The following is a 19,479-nucleotide window of genomic DNA, read 5'->3' on the forward strand; positions in this document are numbered from 1 at the left end:
GATATGAACCATCTGCAACAGGACAGATAGGCTAGCAGAACGGGCAGAGAGGTGGCAGATGGAATTTAATACTGACAAATGCGAGGTGATGCATTTTGGCAGAAGGACCAGGGAGAGGCAATACATACCTAATGGCACAGTTCTAAAGAGCGTGCGGGAGGTAGGGGTGCATGTTCATCAATCTTTAGGTGACAGGACATATTGAGAAAGTTGTTGGTAAAGAATTTGGGATATTGGGCTTTATAAATAGAGACATTGCATACAAAAGCAGGGACATCATACTGAAACTTTATAAAGCTCTGGGTAGGTCCCAACTGGAGTAGTGCATCCGTTCTGGTCACCACACTTCAGGAATGATGTCGAGGCCCTTGAAAGGGTGCAGAGGAGATTTATCAGAATGGTTCCAGGGATGGAAGATTTTAGTTACAAGGTTAGGTTGGAAAAGCTGAGTTTTTTTCTCCTTAGAACAAAAGAGATTGAGGGGAGATTTTATAGAAGTGTACAAAATTATGACAGGCTTAGATAAGTTAGACAAGGAAAATCTGTTCCATTTCCAAATGGTACAAGGACTAAGGGACACAGATTGAAAGTTTTGGGCAAAAGATGCAGGGAGAATATGAGGAAGAACTTATTTACGCAGCAGATTGTAATGACCAGGAACTCGCTGCCCACAAGGGTGGTGGAGGCGGCGACAATCAATGACTTCAAGTGGAAGATGGATGGCCACCTGAGAGAAATATACTTACAGGATGACGGGGATTGAACTAGAGAGTGGGACTAACATCATAGCTCCATGAAGACCTGGCATGGACTCAATGGGCGGATGGCCTCCTTCTGTGCTGTAAATGACCTCTATGACTATGACTAAGGCTATCACGCTGGTTTGGGGATCTATAACATTCCTCCAATAGAGAGCCGCAACTAAAATATTTTTAGATAAATGTTTGGCATTGTATAATAACCACGTGCAGCATCCAACAACATCTCATTATACTAACCAGCTATCAGACAGTGCTTGGTTGCAACTGGAGACATATGATGACAATAGACTGTTCCTTCGAAGCTGAACACTTCAGCAGGCTGCAAAATAAAATGAATTATTCTTTCATTAAATGCCTAATAGCAAATTCTTAACCCATTCAGTAAAAACATTGCAAGAGATACAGTGCACTAATATAGCAAATTTGCATTATATGTAATACAAGATTGCAGTCAGCTTTAAAGAAAACTTAGAAGAATGTTACAATTTAACTTCATGATCTTAAAAATCATTACTAAGTACCATTTGTACAGAAATACTATTTATGCTGCAGTTCACAATATTATCTCAGTAATATTTAAAGTTATAAACAGCATTTTTTGCAACACAGCATTGTGTTTAGCTCCTAAAACAGCGTTAACAGACACAAAAGAAATAATGAATTCCCTTGATCAACATTGACAAGGTTTACACAAGAGATTGGTACTGCACTCAATTCGCCATTAGATTTAAAGTTTACTTTGCTTATTGTTTGATCAATCTTAAATCAGTGTAAAGTTTGAGGCAAGGCAGTGAAGCAGCCAGTTCGAATAGTACTATATGGATCCATTACAATATGTTCCCAATCATGCTGTGTACTTATTAAAACGTACATGAAAGTATCCCTCTGGAAAGGAAGGTTGAGGGGAATAAAGAGCACGTTGAGAACAATTTACAGCTGCTCTTGCACGTTTGCTGTGGCTGGCTTAACAGCTACAAAGACAGAAACACACATGTTATCTATCCTATTTGCTAAGGAATGGTGTGGGCCTGGAAAACAAATTCATTGATTTTGTTTTATACTGAGTACATTTCCTATATTTTCCCTCACTTCCTCTCAGACATCACCCAATATGCAGAAGCTTCCAGCAGCAGTCACATGGTAGCAGTCAAAAATGAGAATTGTGCTAATTTTTCTCCTTTCTAGACCAATTATTGCACCTCATCAATTATACCACCACCACCCTGAGACCAGCTGAGTAGCACAGAGCAGAGGTCAAATTTGAGTTCTTAGTGATTTGTTCACTACATTAGGCAGAATATTTACTCACTAACCAATTGGAGGAGGTTTGCCTGTAAATTTCTGTATGTAGAGAACACAAAGAACAACAATTCCGTTGCTTTCACATCTTGAAGATCACCCTTTTGCACTGCTTTTCCAAGAATCTCCCTGCCTTATTGACTCTGATACGTGACCTCTGGATTTACAATGAAATAAAAATCACCCAAAGCTCCCACTCCTGATGGTTATCCAGTGACCCTGCTAGGTGCATAAGTGTTGACATTGGATATGGACAAGATCAGGATCAGCTGTGATGCCTTTCAAAGTCAAACAAACAGTCTCCCTGATTATTCCTGCATGAGCACAGAAAGTATAATCAAGTTATCAGAGACCTGTTGGCAACCATGGAACCTTACCACAGTATGAGTTAGTGGCTTCAGGAGAAAAAAGGGAGAAAATAAAAAAAAATTGAACAGTGTCCTTTATATTATTTACAACCAAACAAATAGAAAACATATGCAGCTTTTTGAAAACAATTTTATTCAGCATAAAGGGAATAGTCATGTACTTTCATCATGAAAATTATTTGTACTTACCAGTAGCCTATTTGTATCCCATATTTTCAAAGTTTTATCAAATGAGCTTGATGTAAACATGCCAGTGTCACAAGGATACCACTGAACAGTCTCCACGCTGTATTTGTGCACATGGCCGTGGGACCTTTTAAAACATTATATACATATATAAAATGTAACTGCTGACTTAAAAATATTACAAATACAGTACTGTAGTAATAAAATAATAAATTAGACCACTCTTACCTGCTCACTGTACAAATTGCCTTACAGGTGTACTGCAGCTTTTTAGTGGCATTCTCCAAATCATATACTGCAATGACGCCATCTGATCCACCGGACAGCATACTAATTGAAGCATAAATAAGACTCGATGACAATGAAACATAAAATCAACTCCAATGTACTGTACTACAACTGGGCAAAAATTAAAATTCACAATGCAAAGATCCAGGAAAATTACAATATAATATCATAGAATCATAGAATGCTTACAACTCAGAAGTAGGCCATTCACATCATCGTGTCCATGCTGGCTCTCTGCAAGAGCAATTAAACTAGTCGTAGACCCCTGTCTTTTCTTCTCAGCCCTGCAAATTTTCTCTCTTCAGATAATTATCCAATTCCCTTTTGAAAGCCATGATTGAATCTGCCTCCATCACGCTCCCAGGCAGTGCATTCCAGATCCGAACCACTCGCTGTGTGAAAAAGCTTTTCCTCATGTTGCTGTTGCTTCCTTTGCCAATCCCTTTAAATCAGTGTTCTCTGGTTCTCGACTTTTCTGCCAAATGGAACAGTTTCTTCCTATCTACTCTGTCCAGACCCCTCAAGATTTTGAACACCTCAAATCTCCCCTCAACCTTTCCTTCTCGAAGGAGATCAGTCCCAGCTTCTCCAACCTATCCACGTAACTGAAGTTTCTTATCCCTGAAACTCAAATCTTTTCTGCACCCTCTCCAATGCCTTCATATCCTTCCTAAAGTGTGGTGCCCAGAAGTGGACACAATACAATAATTGAGGCTGAACCAGTGTTTTGTAAAGGTTCAGCATAACTTCCTTGCTTTTGTTCACTATGCCTCTAATCATAAACCCCAGGATCCTGTATGCCTTATTAACCACTTTCTCAACCTGCCTGCCACCTTCAAATGATTTGTGCACATATACCCCCAGAGCCCTCTGTTCTTGCACCCACTTTAGAACTGTATAGGAACATAGGAGCAGGAGTAGGCCATTCAGCCCATCGAGCCTGCCCTGCCATTCAATATGATCATGGCTGATCATCCACTTCAATGCCTTTTTCCACACTATCCTCATATCCCCTGACATCATTGGTATTTAGAAATCTGTCAATCTCTGCTTTAAACACTCAATGACTGAGCTTCCACAGCCCTCTGGGGTAGAGAATTCCAAAGATTCACAACCCTCTGAGTCAAGAAATTTCTCCTCATCTCTGTCCTAAGTGGCTTCTCCCTTATTTTGAAATTGTGTCGCCTGGTTCTAGATTCCCCAACCAGGGGAAACAGCTTAGCTGCATCTATACTGTCTATCCCTTTAAATATTTTGTAGGTTTCAATGAGATCACCTCTCATTCTTCGAAATTCTAGAGAATACAGGCCCAGTTTCCCCAATCTCTATACATAGCACAGTCCCGCCATCCCGGGAACAAGTCTGGTGAACCTTCGTTGCATTCCCTCTATGGGCAAAAATATTCTTCCTAAGGTAAGGGGACCAGAACTGCACACAGTACTCCAGGTGCGGTCTAACCAAGGTTCTATACAATTCAAGCAGGGCTTCACTATAAAGGATGAAATAATGGAAGCTTGTCAGAAAGGTACAGAGATAATTATGGGGGATTTTAATCTACATATAGACTGGAAAAATAAGATGTGCAGAGGTAGCCGAGATGAGGAGTACATAGAATGTTTTTGGGATAATTTGTTGGAACAGTACGTTCTGGAGCCAACCATAGAGCAGGCTATACTAGACCTGGTATTGTGCAACGAGATAGGAATAATTAATGATCTCATAGTTAAGGCACCCCTAGGTAACAGCAATCATAATATGATTGAACTTTACATTCAGTTTGAGGGAGAGAAGAGTGCATCCAAGATTAGTATTTTAAAGTAAATAAGGGTAATTATGAGGGCATGAAAGCAGAGCTAGCTAAAGTGAACTGGCAAATCAGGTTAAGGGATAGGTCAATAGAGATGCAGTGGCAGACATTTAAGGGGATATTTAAGAATACACAATAGATACATTTCAACGAGAAAGAAAAATTCCAAAGGTGGGACCCGCCATCCGTGGTTAACTAAAACAGTTAAAGATAGTATCAAACTTAAAGAAAAAACCTATAATTGCGCAAAGATGGGAGGCAGGTCAGAAGATTGGACAGAATATAAAAAAGAGCAAAGAACAACTAAAAGATTGATAAGGAAAGTAAAAATAGAGTACGAGAGAAAGCTAGCTCAAAATATAAAGATAGATAGTAAGAGTTTCTATAGATATTTAAAAAAGAAAAGTTAACAAAGTGAGCGTTGGTCCTATAAAAAGTGAGTCTCAGGAATTAATAATGGATAATAAAGAGATAGCAGATGAATTGAACAGATATTTTGCATTGGTCTTCACTATTGTGGATACAAGTAACATCCCAGTATCAGCTGTCAGTCAGGAAATGGAAGGGAGGGAGGAACTCAAGAAAATTACAATCACCAGGGAAGTGGTACTGAACAAATTGTTGGAGCTGTGGGCTGCCAAGTCCCCGGGTCCTGATGGACTTCATCCTAAGGTGTTAAAGGAAGTGGCTAGTGGGATAGTTGATGCGTTAGTTTTCAAAATTTCCTAGATTCAGGGAAGGTTCCTTTAGATTGGAAAATAGCGAACATAACTCCTTTATTCAAAAAGGGAGGGAGACAGAAAGCAGGAAACTACAGGCCAGTTAGCTTAACATCTGTCTTGGGGAAAATGCTAGAAGCTATTATTAAAGTTGTTATAGCAGGGCATTTAGAAAAATTCAAGGTAATCAGGCAGAGTTAACATGGTTTTGTGAAAGGGAAATCATGTTTAACCAATTTATTGGAGTTCTTTGAGGAAGTTACATGTTCTGTGGATAAGGGGAACTGGTGGATGTATTGTACTTAGATTTCCAGAAGGCATTTGATAAGGTGCCACATCAAAGTTATTGCAGAAAATAAAAACTCATGGTGTATGGGGTAACATAATGGCATGGATAGAATATTGGTTAACTAACAGGAAACAGAGAGTAGGCAAGATGTAACAAGTGGTGTGGCACAGGCATCTGTGCCGGTGCCTCAACTTTCTACAATTTATATAAATGACTTAGATGAAAGGACCAAAGGTATGGTTGCTAAATTTGCTGATGACATAAAGATAGGTAGGAAAGTAACTTGTGAAGAGGACATAAGGAGGCTACTAAGTGATAGAGATAGGTTAAGTGAGTGGGCAAAGACTTGGCAAATGGAGTATAATGTGGAAAAGTGTGAAATTGTCCACTTTGGCAGGAAGATTGAAAAAGCAGATAATCTAAATGGTGCGAGATTGCAGAGCTCTGAGATGCAAAGGGTGTCCTCGTGCATGAATCGCAAAAGGATAGTATGCAGGTACAGCATGTAATTAGGAAAGTTAATAGAATGTTATCGAATATTGCGTGGGAAATTGAACAAAAAAGTAGGGAGATTATGCTTCAGCATTGGTGAGACCACATCTGGAATACTGTGTACAGTACTGGTCTCCTTATTTAAGGAAGGATGTAAATACGTCAGAGGCAGTACAGAGAAGGTTTATTAGATGAAAGGTCACTGACCTGGAATGTTAACGCTGCTTCTCTCTCCACAGATGCTGCCAGACCTGCTGAGTATTTCCAGCATTTCTTGTTTTTATTTCAGATTTCCAGCATCTGCAGTATTTTGCTTTTAATATATTACTAGACTAATCCCTGGAATGGGTGGCCTATCTAAAAAAAAAAAGGTAGAGAGAAAACAGGGAATTATAGACCAGTCAGCCTGACTGCACAGTGGCGCAGTAGTTAGCACTGCAGTCTCACAGCTCCAGCGACCCGGGTTCGATTCTGGGTACTGCCTGTGTGGAGTTTGCAAGTTCTCCCTGTGTCTGCGTGGGTTTCCTCCGGGTGCTCCGGTTTCCTCCCACAAGCCAAAAGACTTGCAGGTTGGTAGGTAAATTGGCCATTATAAAAAAATTGTCACTAGTATAGGTAGGTGGTAGGGAAATATAGGGACAGGTGGGGATGTTTGGTAGGAATATGGGATTAGTGTAGGATTAGTATAAATGGGTGGTTGATGGTCGGCACATACTCGTTGGGCCAAAGGGCCTGTTTCAGTGCTGTATCTCTAATCTAATCTAATCTAAACATCCGTAGTGGGGAAAATTCTAGAGTCCATTATAAAAGATTTTATAGCAGAGCACTGGAGAACAGTGGTAGAATCGGACATGGATTTACGAAAGGGAAATCATGCTTGACAAATCTACTAGAATTCTTCAAGGGTGTAACTAGTAGAGTTGATGAGGGGGAGCCTGTGGATGTGGTTTATTTGGACTTTCAGAAGGCTTTTGACAAAGTCCCACATATGAGATTGGCGTGTAAAATTAAAGTGCATAGGATTGTGGATAGTGTATTGCAATGGATTGAAAATTGGTTGACAGACAGGAAACAAAGAGTAGGAATAAACAGATCTTTTTCCGGATGGCGGGCAGTGACTAGTGGGGTACCGCAGGGATCGGTGCTAGTACCCCAGATTTCACAATATATATTAATGATTTAGATGAGGGTACCAAACGTAATATCTCCAAATTTGTAGATGACACAAACTGGGTGGGAGGGTGAGTTGTGAGGAGGATACAGAGAGGCTTCAGGTTGATTTGGATAAGTTAAGTGAGTGGGCTAATGCATGGCAGATAATGTGGATCAATGTGAGGTTATCCACTTTGGTAGCAAAAACAGGAAGGCAGATTATTATCCGAACGGCTAAAAACTGAGAGAGGGGAATATGCAAAGAGACCTGGGTGTTCTCGTACACCAGTTACTGAAGGTAAGCATGCAGGTGCAACATGCGGTAAAAAAGGCAAATGGTATGTTGGCCTTCATAGCGAGAGGATTCGAGTACAGGAGCAGGGATGTCTTGCTGCAATTATACAGGGCCTTGGTGAGGCCACACCTGGAATATTGTGTGCAGTTTTGGTCTCCTTATCTGAGGAAGGATGTTCTTGCTATAGAGGGAGTGCAGCGAAGGTTTACCAGACTGATTCCTGGGATGGCGGGACTGACGTATGAGGAGAGACTGAGTCAGTTAGGATTATATTCGCTGGAGTTCAGAACAGTGAGGGGGGGATCTCATTGAAACCTATAAAATTTTAACAGGACTTGACAGGGTAGATGCGGGAAGAATGTTCCCGATGGTGGGGGAGTTCAGAACCAGGGGTCATAGTCTAAGGATAAGGGATAAACCTTTCAGGACTGAGATGAGGAGAGATTTCTTCACTCAGAGAGTGGCGAGCCTGTGGAATTCGCTACCACAGAAAGCAGTTGAGGCCAAAACATTGTATGTTTTCAAGAAGGAGTTAGATATAGCTCTTGGGGCGAAAGGGATCATGGGGGGAAAGCGGAAACAGGCTACTGAGTTGGATGATCAGCCACGATCATAATGAATGGTGGAGCAGGCTCCAAAGGCCAAATGGCCTACTGCTGCTCCTATTTTCTATATTTCTATGAGGAAAGATTGGACAGGTTATGCCAGTATCTGCTGGAATTTACAAGAGTAATAGGCGACTTGATTGAAACATACAAGATCCTGAGGGGTCTTCACAGGGTGGATGTGGAAAGGATGTTTCCCCTTGTGGGAGAATCTCGAACTCGGGGTCACTTTTTAAAAATAAGGGGTCGCCCATTTAAGACAGAGATGAGGAGAAATTTTTTCTCTCCGAGGGTCGCGAATCTTTGGAATTCTCTTCCTCAAAAGGCAGTGGAAGCAGAGTTTTTCAATATTTATAAGGCAGAGGTAATAGATTCTTAATAAGCAAGGGGATGGAAGGTTATCGGAGGTAGGTGGAAATGTGGAGTAATCAGTTCAGCCATGGACGTCTTGAATGGCAGAGCAGACTCAAGGGGCCGAGTGGCTTACTCCTGCTCCTAATTCGTATGTACTCAAATCCTCTTGCGAAGAATGCCAACATACCATTAGCCTTCTTAATTGCTTGCTGCACTTGCATGTTAGATTTCAGTGACTTATTGACAAGGACACCCAGGTCCCTTTGTACATCTACACTTTCTAATCTCTTACACTTAAGAAACACTCTCCACTTCTGTTCCTCCTGCCAAAGGGGATAACCTCACATTTTTCCACATTATATTCCATCTGCCACATTTTTGCCCACTCACTAAGTCTGTCCAAATCCCCTTGAAGCTGCTTTGCATCTTTCTCATGTTATGACCAGGTGAGAAAGAGGTCTAGGGGTTCCCTTTCAGCCTTCACCTGGTCTTACTCTAACAGGGGTTTTTTTTTTTTTAAAACACACAATGTTTTGAGCTCCCCAATGGCGAATCCTCGTTCACCGATTTCCAATTATCAAGCAAAGAAATGTGCTTCGAGCTCGCTGTAGAGTCCTTGACTGTAGGTAGTCTTGCTTTTCGTTGGGGCCCAGTATTTTTGTTAAACCTTGTTCACTGTAGGAGACCTTTCTCTGTTGGGGTTCATGTGTCTTCACTGGGTCTTCTGTTCCATAAGAGATGGAAGCAGACAGGAGAGGCTGTGGCAAGAGGCCTTGTCAGTCCATCAACAAACAGCTTTTTCCATACAAATTCTCTGTGGCAAGGTCAAATTCAAAAAGCTCAGGTTGCCCAGCAGGTTAGTCACGTGACTAGGGAGTGTGACCACATCCATTTGTGTATTCGGCCATCTTAGCAGCCAACCTGAAATCCGGTCTCCTCCACTCTCAGCGTCTGGTAATCATAAGTCCATTGTGGATTGAATGTGTCAGGGCATGGTCTTTTGCCCCTTTTAAGCACTGTCTGTAAATATGTAAATGTCTTTCCAGTCAAGGATCTGTTGCTTTTTTTTTAAAGCAAGTTCTTTCTTTACTCCAGAAACAATTTAAAAAATCAATGTTCATGTGGCGAAATTAATGTGCCTCATTCTTGGCAGGTGGGGGTCTGCATGACAGTCACAACACACATTCCCGCCCAGTTTTGTGTCATCCACGAACTTGGAAATATTACATTTGGACCCACATCCAAATCATTGATATATATTGTGACCAGCTGGGGCCCCAAGCACTGATCCCTGCGGTACCCCACTAGTCACAGCCTGCCAACGCGAGAATGACCCGTTTATTCCTACTCTCTGCCTGTTAACCAATCCTTAATCCATGCCAGTAGATTACCTCCTATCCCATGTGCTTTAATTTTGCAAGCCAACCTCCTGTGGGGGACTTTATCAAAAGCCTTCTGAAAATCCAAGTATATGACGTCCACCAACTCCCCTTTATCAATTCTGTTCGTAACATCCTCAAATAATTCCAACAGGTTCGTCAAACATGATTTCCCATTCATAAATCCATGTTGACTATGCCCAATCAGATCATTATTATCCAAGTGTCCATTTATCACATCCTTTAGAATAGATTCTAGCATTTTCCCTACTACTGATGTAAGGCTAACAGGTCTGTAATTCCCCGTTTTCTCTCTCTCTCCCTTCTTAAAGAGTGAGGTGACATTTGCTCCCTTCCAATCTGCAGGAACCGCTCCAGCATCGATAGAATTTTGGAAGATAATCACCAATGCATCCACTATCGCCACAGTTACCTCTTTCAACACACTGGGATGTAGATTATCAGGTCCCGGGAATTTATCAACCTTCAGCCCCATCAATTTCTCCAATACAACCTTCTTACTATTACTAATTTCCTTCAATTCCTCATTCTCCCTCATCCCTTGGATATCTAATTCTGCAAGATATTTTGTATCTTCCCGAGTCAAGACAGACACAAAGTAATCATTTAAGCTTCTCTGCCAGTTCTCTATTCCCCATTATAAATTCTCCTGACTCTGCCTGTAATGGACCCACATTTGTCTTAGCCAAATGTTTCCTTTTTACGTACCTATAGAAGCTTTTACTGTTCGTTTTTATGTTTTTTGCTAGCTTATATTCATTTTCTATTCTCCCTTTCTTTATCAGTCTTTTTGTCCTCCTTTGCTGTATTCTAAAATCCTCAGGTTTACTACTATTTCTGGCAACTTTATAGGCCTTTTCTTTTAATCTTATACAATCCTTAACTTTCTTTGTTATCCGTGGTTGGCTGCCATTACTTATTCAGTTTTCTATAGGTTATCCTATAATTTATATTGCCTTTCCTCGTTCTTCCTACCACAAGGCATCACTTCACACTTTTCTGCATTAAATTCCATCTGCCATGTGTCTGCTCATTACACGAGGCTGTCTATGTCCTCTTGAAGTTTCACTATCCTCCTCACAGATCATAATACTTGCAAGTTTTGTGTGATCTGCAAATTTTGAAATTGTGCCCTGCACACCGAAGCATAGGTCAGTAATACAGATCAAGAAAAGCAGTGGTCCTAACACTGACCTCTGGGGAACCCTACTTATATCCCTTCCGCCAGCTCAAAAAACAACCATTCACCACTACTCCCTGTTTCCTGTCACTGAGCCAACTTCATATCCATGCTGCTACTATCCCTTTTATTCCATGGGCTTCCATTTGCTGACAAGCCTGTTATGGGCACCTTATAAACACATTTTGGAAGTCCATGCATATCACATCAACAACTTATATTTATATTGCACTTTTAACATAATAAAACATCCCAAGACACTTCACAGGATCATTATAAAACAAAGTATGACACTGAGCCAGAAAAGGAGATATAAGGTCAAATGACCAAAAGCTTAGTCAAAGAGGCAGGTTTTCAGGTGTGTCTTCTAGGAGGAAAGTGAGGTGGAGAGTTGTAGGGAAGGTACTCCAGAGCTCGAGGCCTAGGCAACTGAAGGCACAGTCACCAATGGTGGAGCCATTAAAATCAGGGTTGCACAAGAGGCCAGATTTAGAGGAGCACAACAACACTCTCTGTTACCTCATCAAAAAACTCTGATATTAATTAACCACAATTTGCCCTTAACAAATCCGTGCTGACTTTTCTGAATTAATCCACATTTGTCCAAATGACTGCCAATTATGTTCCGGATTACTGTTTCTAAAAGCTTTCCCACCACCGAGGTTAAACTGACTGGCCTGTAGTTGCTGGGTTTATCCTTATACCCATTTTGAACAAGGGTCTAACTTTTGCAATTTTATAGTCCTCTGTCACCACATCTGTATCTAAGGAGGATTGGAAGATTATGGCCAGTGCTTCCATAATTTCCACTCTTACTTCCCTCAGTATACTTGGATGCATTTGATCCGGTCCTGTGACTTATCAACTTTAAGTACAGTCAGCCCATCTAACGCCTTCTCTATCTGTTTTTAGCCCATGCGGTATCTCAACTACCTCCTCTTCCACTATGACTTTGGCAGCATCTTCTTCCTTGATAAAGACATATGCAAAGTATTCATTTAGTACCTCAGCCATACTCTGCTTCCAAGCATAAATCCCCTTTTTGCTTCCTAATTGGCCTTACTCTTACTTTTTACCACCCTTTTACTATTTATATGCCTATAGAAGACTTCTGGATTCCCTTTTATGTTTTCTACCAGTCTCTCTTTATACTCTTTCTTTGCTTCTCATTTCTTTTTCACTTCCCCTCTGAACTTTCTATATTCAGTCTTGTTTTCACTTGTATTAACAACTTGACAATTGTCATATGCACCCTTTTTCTCCTTTGTTTGTCCTACCTTTCCCCCTCGTGGGAATGTACCCTGACTGTACCTGAACTATCTCCTCTTTAAGGGCAGCCCATTGTTCAATTACAGTTTTGCCTGCCAGTCTTTGATTCCAATTATCTGGGCCAGATCCGTTCTCACCCCAGTTAAATTTACTATTTTTACTCTGGATTGCTCCTTTTTCTTTTCTATAGGTAACCTAAACCTTATGATACTATGACCATTGCCCCTAAATAATCCCAACTGGCACTTGATCCATTTGTCCCACCTCCTTCACCAGAACCAGATCCAGCAATGCCTCCTACCTCGTTGGACCAGAAACATACGGATATAGAAAATTCCTCCAAACACACTTCAGAAACTCTTCCACTTCTCTGCCCCTTACACGATTACTAACCCAGTCTACATTAGGATAATTGAGGCCCGACATCATCACTATACAGTATTTTCACATCTCTAATTTTCTTGCAAATTTGCTTCTCTATCTCTTTCCCACTAGTTGGTGGCCTACAGAATACACCGAATAGTGTAATGGTACCTCTATTATTTCTTAGCTCCAATCAAATAGATTCTATCCTTGACCCCTCCAGGACACCCTCTCTCTCCAGCACTGTTACATTCTCCTTAATCAATACTGCCGCCCCTCCTCCTTTCTTTTCTGAACACTTTTTTGAGCCAGGTCTCCGTTATCGTCATGATATCATATTCCCATGTGGCTACCTACGCCTGCAACTCACAAACCTTATTTTCCACACTCCATGCGTTCACATATATGCACAATAAACCCAATTTAGACCTTATTGCATTTCCTCTCACTCTTACCCACCTAATATCTTACTATTTCTTACTTGAGTGCTATCAGTCCTACTTCCTGTGGCAGAGGAATTCCTCTCAGCGACATAGTGTGGCTTTAGGCCCTCCAGAGGAACCTCCAACACGGTCTTTGTTGCCAGACAAATCCGAGAAAAGTGTCGAGAACATCAGGAATTCTTCATTGCATTCATCAATCTGACCAAAGCATTTGACTCAGTAAATTGTGAGGCCCTGTGGATTCTGCTCCAACAATTTGGATGTTCAAGAAACTTCATCACAATCCTGAAATAGCTTCATAATGACATGACTGCAACTGTCTTGAGTGGGAGATCTGAAACAGATGCCTTCCAAATCCAGATTGGGGTCAAGCAAGGCTGTGTGATAGCCTCCATACTATTTATAATCTACCTGACAGTAGCAATTCATCTCATCAAAGATCAACTGCCCTCTGCTGTCATTATTAAATACCGTTTAGATGGAAAGCTCTTTAACCTCGGTCGCCTCTGTGCCAAAACTAAACTGACCACCATTGATACACGAGCTACACTTTGCAGATGACTGCCGCGTCATTGCCCACTCTACACCAGATTTGCAAGCCACTCTCAACTTCTTCAATTCTGCAGACAAGAAACTTGGCCCGTCCTTGAAAGCTGCCAAAACAAAACTCATATCAACCCACACCTGGTCAGCCAAATATTCCACCTCCCATTTATGTTGAAGAGGAGACTGAAATATGTTGAGCATTTCTCCTACCTTGGCAGTTAGCTCTCTCAAAATTGACCGTTGAAGAGGAGATCAGCACTGGATCAGCTGCACCAGTACAGCTTTCTACAAGTTACACCAGCAAGTGTTTGATAACAAAGACCTGCGCAAATCAACAAATGTCTTAGTGTACAGAGGTGGGGTTGAAGTAGATCAACCGTGATCTCACTGAATGGAGGAGCGGGCTCGAAGAACTGAATGGCCTACTCCTGCTCCTATTTCTCATGTTTTTATGAATGCTGTGGTACAGAGGGATTTTTTTTTTTTACAATTCATTCATGGGATGTGGGCGTTGCTGGCTAGGCCAACATTTATTGCCCATCCCTAATTGTCCTTGAGAAGGTGGTGGTGAGCTGCTTTCATAAACCGCTGCAGTCCTTGGGGTGTAGGTACACTAACATGGCTGTTAGGAGGGAATTCCAGGACCTTGACCCAGCGACAGTGAAGGAACGGTGATACAGTTCCAAGTCAGGATTGTGTGGGGCTTGGAGGGGAACTTGCAGGTGGTGGTGTTCCCATGCACTGCTGCCCTTGTCTTTCTAGGTGGTAGAGGTCATGGGTTTGGAAGGTGCTGTCGAAGGAGCCTTGATGAGTTGCTGCAGTGCATCTTATAGATGGTACACACTGCTGCGACTGTGTGTCAGTGGTGAAGGAAGTGAATGTTGAAGATGGTGGATGGGGTGTTAATCAAGCGGGCTGCTTTGTCCTGGATGGCGGGAAACTTCTTGAGTGTTGTTGGAGCTACGCTCATCCAGGCAAGTGGAGAGTATTCCATCACACTCATGACTTGTGCCTTGTAGATGGAGGACAGGCACTGGGGAGTCAGGAGGTGAGTTACGCACCACAGAATTCCTAGCCTCTGACCTGCTATTGTAGCCACAGTATGTGTGTGTCTGGTCCAATTCAGTTTCTGGTCAATGGTAACCCCCAGGATGTTGATAATGGGTGTTTCAGCGATGGTAAGCCACTGAACATAAAGGGGAGATGGTTAGATTCTCTCTTGTTTGAGATGGTCATTGCCCGGCACTTGTGTGGCACGAATGTTACTCGTCACTTATCAGCCCAAGCCTGGATGTTGTCCATGTCTTGCTGCATATGGACACAGGTTGCTTCAGTATCTGAGGAGTCGCAAATGGTGCTGAACATTGTGTAATCATCAGCGAACATCCCCATTTCTGACATAATGATGGAGGGAAGGTCATTGATGAAGAAGCTGAGGATGGTTGGGCCGAGGACACTACCCTGAGGAACTCCTGCAGTGATGTCCTGGGACCGAGATGATTGACCTCCAAGAACCACAACCATCTTCCTTTGTGCTCAGTATGACTCCAACCAGAGGAGCTTTTTCCCCTGATTCCCATTGACTCCAGTTTTGCTAGGGCTCCTTGATGCCATGCTTGGTAAAATGCTGCCTTAATGTCAAGGCCAGTCACTTGGGAGTTCAGCTCTTTTGCCCATGTTTGGACCAAGGCCGTAATGAGGTCAGGAGCTGACTGGCCCTGGCGGAACCCAAACTGAGCTTCAGTGAGCATGCTATTGTTGTGCAAGTGCCGCTTGATAGCACTGTCGATGACCCTTTCCATCACTTTGCTGATGACCGAGAGTCAACTGATAGGGCGGTAATTGTCCTGCTTTTTTGTACAGATTAACTTGGGCAATTTTCCCATTAGCGGTTAGATGTGAGTCTTGTCGCTGTACAGGAACAGCCTGGCTCGGGGCACAGCTAGTTCTGGAGCACAAGTGACACGAAAATTGGTGGTGCTGTAAATAGTGAGGAGAAAATCCTTGATTACAGGGAGATATAGATGGGCTGGGAAGATGGGCAGAGCAGTGGCAAAGGAATATACAATGGATGGTAGGACCCTAGGAAGTACAGAAGGGCCTTGGTGTATTTGTCCAAAGATCACTGAAGGCAGCAGCACAAGTAGATAAGGTGGTTAGGAAGGCATATGGGATACTTGCCTTTATTAGCTGAGGCATAGAATATAAGAGCAGGGAGGTTATGATGGAGCTGTATAAAACGCTAGTTAGGCCACAGCTGGAGTACTGTGTACAGTTCTGGTCACCACATTATAGGAAGGATGTGATTGCACTGGAGAGGGTGCAGAGGAGATTCACCAGGATGTTGCCTGGGCTGGAGCATTTCAGCTATGAAGAGAGATTAGATAGCCTAGGGTTGTTTTCCTTAGAGCAAAGAAGGCTGAAGGGGAACATGATTGAGGTATACAAAATTTTGAGGGGCATAGATAGGATAGATAAGAAGAAACTTTTTCCCTTAGCGGAGGTGTCAATAGCCAGGGGGCATAGATTTAAGGTAAGGGGCAGGAGGTTTAGAGGGGATTTGAGGAAAACTTTTTTCACCCAGAAGGTAGTTGGAATCTGGAACGCACTGCCTGAAGAGGTGGTAGAGGCAGGAACCCTCACAACATTTAAGAAGTATTTAGATGAGCACTTGAAAGGCCATAGCATGCAAGGCTACGGGCCTAGTGCAGGAAAATGGGAATGTTGAAGGTGCAGAGGCTAGCATTCTAGGTTAATTGCTATAATGGCCAAATACACAAAGAGATGTGGTCAGACCAGTTTAGTCACAAGACTAACTGGCTGGTTTTTTAAAATTTGAACTTGCCACAGAGAATTTGAACTCAAAGCTTTTTGCTCCTGAACTGAAAAGATCTCTCTCCTGTCTGCTCTCATTTCACTCTCACCAGCTTCAGAAACCACTGAAGACATATGAACCCCGAGAGAGAAAAGTCTTCTACAGTGAACAAGGTTTAAGAAGAATACTGGGCCCCAATGAAAAGCAAAAGTTTCCTACAACAGGACTACGGTGAGCTCGAAGCAAGGTAACAAGAAACTCTTCTGATATTGCTTCAAACCTCTCCATTTTATTTTTCATTTGTTCTTTTCTGCCTCTATTTGCATATGCCTATCACGTATGCATGCTAGCGTGGGGCGCAGCGTATATCCATAGACGTTAACCGAATTAGAGATTAAGTTTAGGTTTAATAAAATTTCACTTTTCTTCTTTAAACCCAAGAAAGCCTGTTTATGCTAATGTCTTTGTCTTATAATTGGAAAGTGGTGAACAAGGATTCGCCAAGGGGGGAGTTCAAAACACACTGTTTAAAATTGAACCCAGTTACAATAAAACCAGGTGAACGCTGAAAAGACCCCCAGACACCTTTCTCACCTGGTCGTAACAATGCCCATAGAAGACTTTTGGATTCCCTTTTATGTTAGCTGCCAGTCTCTATATGCTGCGCTTTTCTTTTCACTTCCCCTATATTCAGCTTGGTTCTCACTTGAATTATTAACCTGACATCGATCATACGCACCCTTTTTCTGCTTCATTTTACTCTCTATCTCTTTTGTCAGCCAGGGAGCTCCAGCTTTATTTGTCCTACCTTTCCCCCTCCTGGGAATATACCTCAACTGTATCTGACCTATCTCCTCTTTAAAGGTAGCAGTTACAGTTTTGCCTGCCCTAATCTTTGATTCCAAGTTACCTGAGCCAAATCCATTTTCATCCCATTGAAATTGGCCCTCCCCTAATTTAGTATTTTTACTCTGGATTACTCCTTGTCCTTTGTAATAGCTAACCTAAACCTTATGATACTATGATCTTCTTCTTCTTTGGCCTCCTTGTTTCGAGAGACAATGGGTAAGCGCCTGGAGGTGGTCAGTGGCTTGTGAAGCAGCGCCTGGAGTGGCTATAAAGGCCAATTCTAGAGTGACAGACTCTTCCACAGGTGCTGCAGATAAAATTGGTTGTCGGGGCTGTTACACAGTTGGCTCGCCCCTTGTGCTTGTCTTTTTTCTTGCCAACTGCTAAGTCTCTTTGACTCGCCACACATTAGCCCCGCCTTTATGGCTGCCCGCCAGCTCTGGCAATCGCTGGCAACTGACTCCCACGACTTGTGATCAATGTCACAGGACTTTATGTCACGTTTGCAGACGTCTTTAAAGCGGAGACATGGACGGCTGGTGGGTCTGATACCATCCATCAATATTGGCGACCACGCTCTGGAAGTGGTTCAAGAGTTCACCTACCTAGGCTCAACTATCACCAGTAACCTGTCTCTAAATGCAGAAATCAACAAGCGCATGGGAAAGGCTTCCACTGCTATGTCCAGACTGGCCAAGAGAGTGTGGGAAAATGGCGCACTGACACGGAACACAAAAGTCCGAGTGTATCAAGCCTGTGTCCTCAGTACCTTGCTCTACGGCAGTGAGGCTTGGACAACGTATGTCAGCCAAGAGCGACGTCTCAATTCATTCCATCTTCGCTGCCTCCGGAGAATCCTTGGCATCAGGTGGCAGGACCATATCTCCAACACAGAAGTCCTCGAGGTGGCCAACATACCCAGCATATTCACCCTACTGAGCCAGTGGCGCTTGAGATGGCTTGGTCATGTGAGCTGCATGGAAGATGGCAGGATCCCCAAGGGCACATTGTACAGCAAGCTCGTCACTGGTATCAGATACTATGATCACTGTTCCCTAAATCAATCAGAGTTCACTTGCCAACCAATCAACACTTTCTTCTCATGCAGTTGTTGTTTTCCCTTACATTGGTTATTCTTGCATTTGTCCTGATGAGTGTAAGACGAAAAGCTTTGACAACATGTCTCTATTTTCAGCAATAAATGTTCCCCTACTGACACTTGATTCACATGTCCCACCTCATTCACCAGAACCAGATCCAGCAATGCCTCCTTCCTTGTTGGACTGGAAGCATACTGATGTAAAAAATTCTCCTGAAGACACTTTAGAAACCCTTCCCCCTCTCTGCCGTTTACCCTATTAATATCCCAGTCCGTATCAGGATAATTAAAGTTCCCTGTTATAACTATTCTATAGTTTTTGCCCCTCTCTGTAATAGATTGGAGAAGCTGGGGTTGCTCTCTTTGAGAAGATAAAGTTGAGAGGCAATTTGATAGGTGTTCAAAATCATGAGGGGTCTGGACAGAATTGATAAGGAGAAACTGTTCCCATTGGCAGAAGAGTGGAGAACCAGAGGAGGTGAATGGCAAAAGAACCAAAGGCAATATGAGGTGAAACTTTTTTTAAATGCAGCATGTGGTTAGGATCTGGAATGCACTGCCTGAGAATGTGGTGCAGGCAGATTCAATCGTGACTTTCAAAAGGGAATTGGATAATTTTTTGAAGAGAAAATATTTGCCGGGCTATGGAGAAAGGGCAGGGGAGTGAGACTTGCTGCGTCGCTCTCGCAGACAGCTGGCACGCCTACAATGAGCCGAATGGCTTCCTTCTATGCAGTAACCATTCTAAGATCTGTCCTGGTATCTTGTCCCGTGGCTCGATGTTAAATTTTTATTGATAATACACTTGTTGTGCACCTTGGGACATTTTGTTATATTAAAGGTACTATAAAAATGCAAGCTGTTGTAGTTGAATCAAGAAGTAAGGGTTGTCAAGTCATT

The 19,479-nt window shown here is 42.5% G+C and overlaps 1 protein-coding gene across 3 annotated transcripts in view; it reads right to left on the bottom strand.

Moving 5' to 3' along the window:
- The window catches only part of ercc8 (excision repair cross-complementation group 8), a 116,623-nt gene that overhangs the window by 80,317 nt on the left and 16,827 nt on the right, over window positions 1–19,479 (bottom strand). For all 3 annotated transcript variants that reach the window (XM_068033907.1, XM_068033898.1, XM_068033888.1), the window contains 3 exons: window positions 2,843–2,944; window positions 2,618–2,741; window positions 999–1,080 (listed from right to left, as the gene is read on the bottom strand). In XM_068033907.1, the coding sequence (XP_067890008.1) occupies window positions 999–1,080; window positions 2,618–2,741; window positions 2,843–2,944 (308 nt within the window). The remainder of the gene's footprint in view (window positions 1–998; window positions 1,081–2,617; window positions 2,742–2,842; window positions 2,945–19,479) is intronic.

This window comes from Heterodontus francisci, chromosome 1 (genome assembly GCF_036365525.1).
Source record: "Heterodontus francisci isolate sHetFra1 chromosome 1, sHetFra1.hap1, whole genome shotgun sequence".
Taxonomy (NCBI): Eukaryota; Metazoa; Chordata; class Chondrichthyes; order Heterodontiformes; family Heterodontidae; genus Heterodontus; species Heterodontus francisci.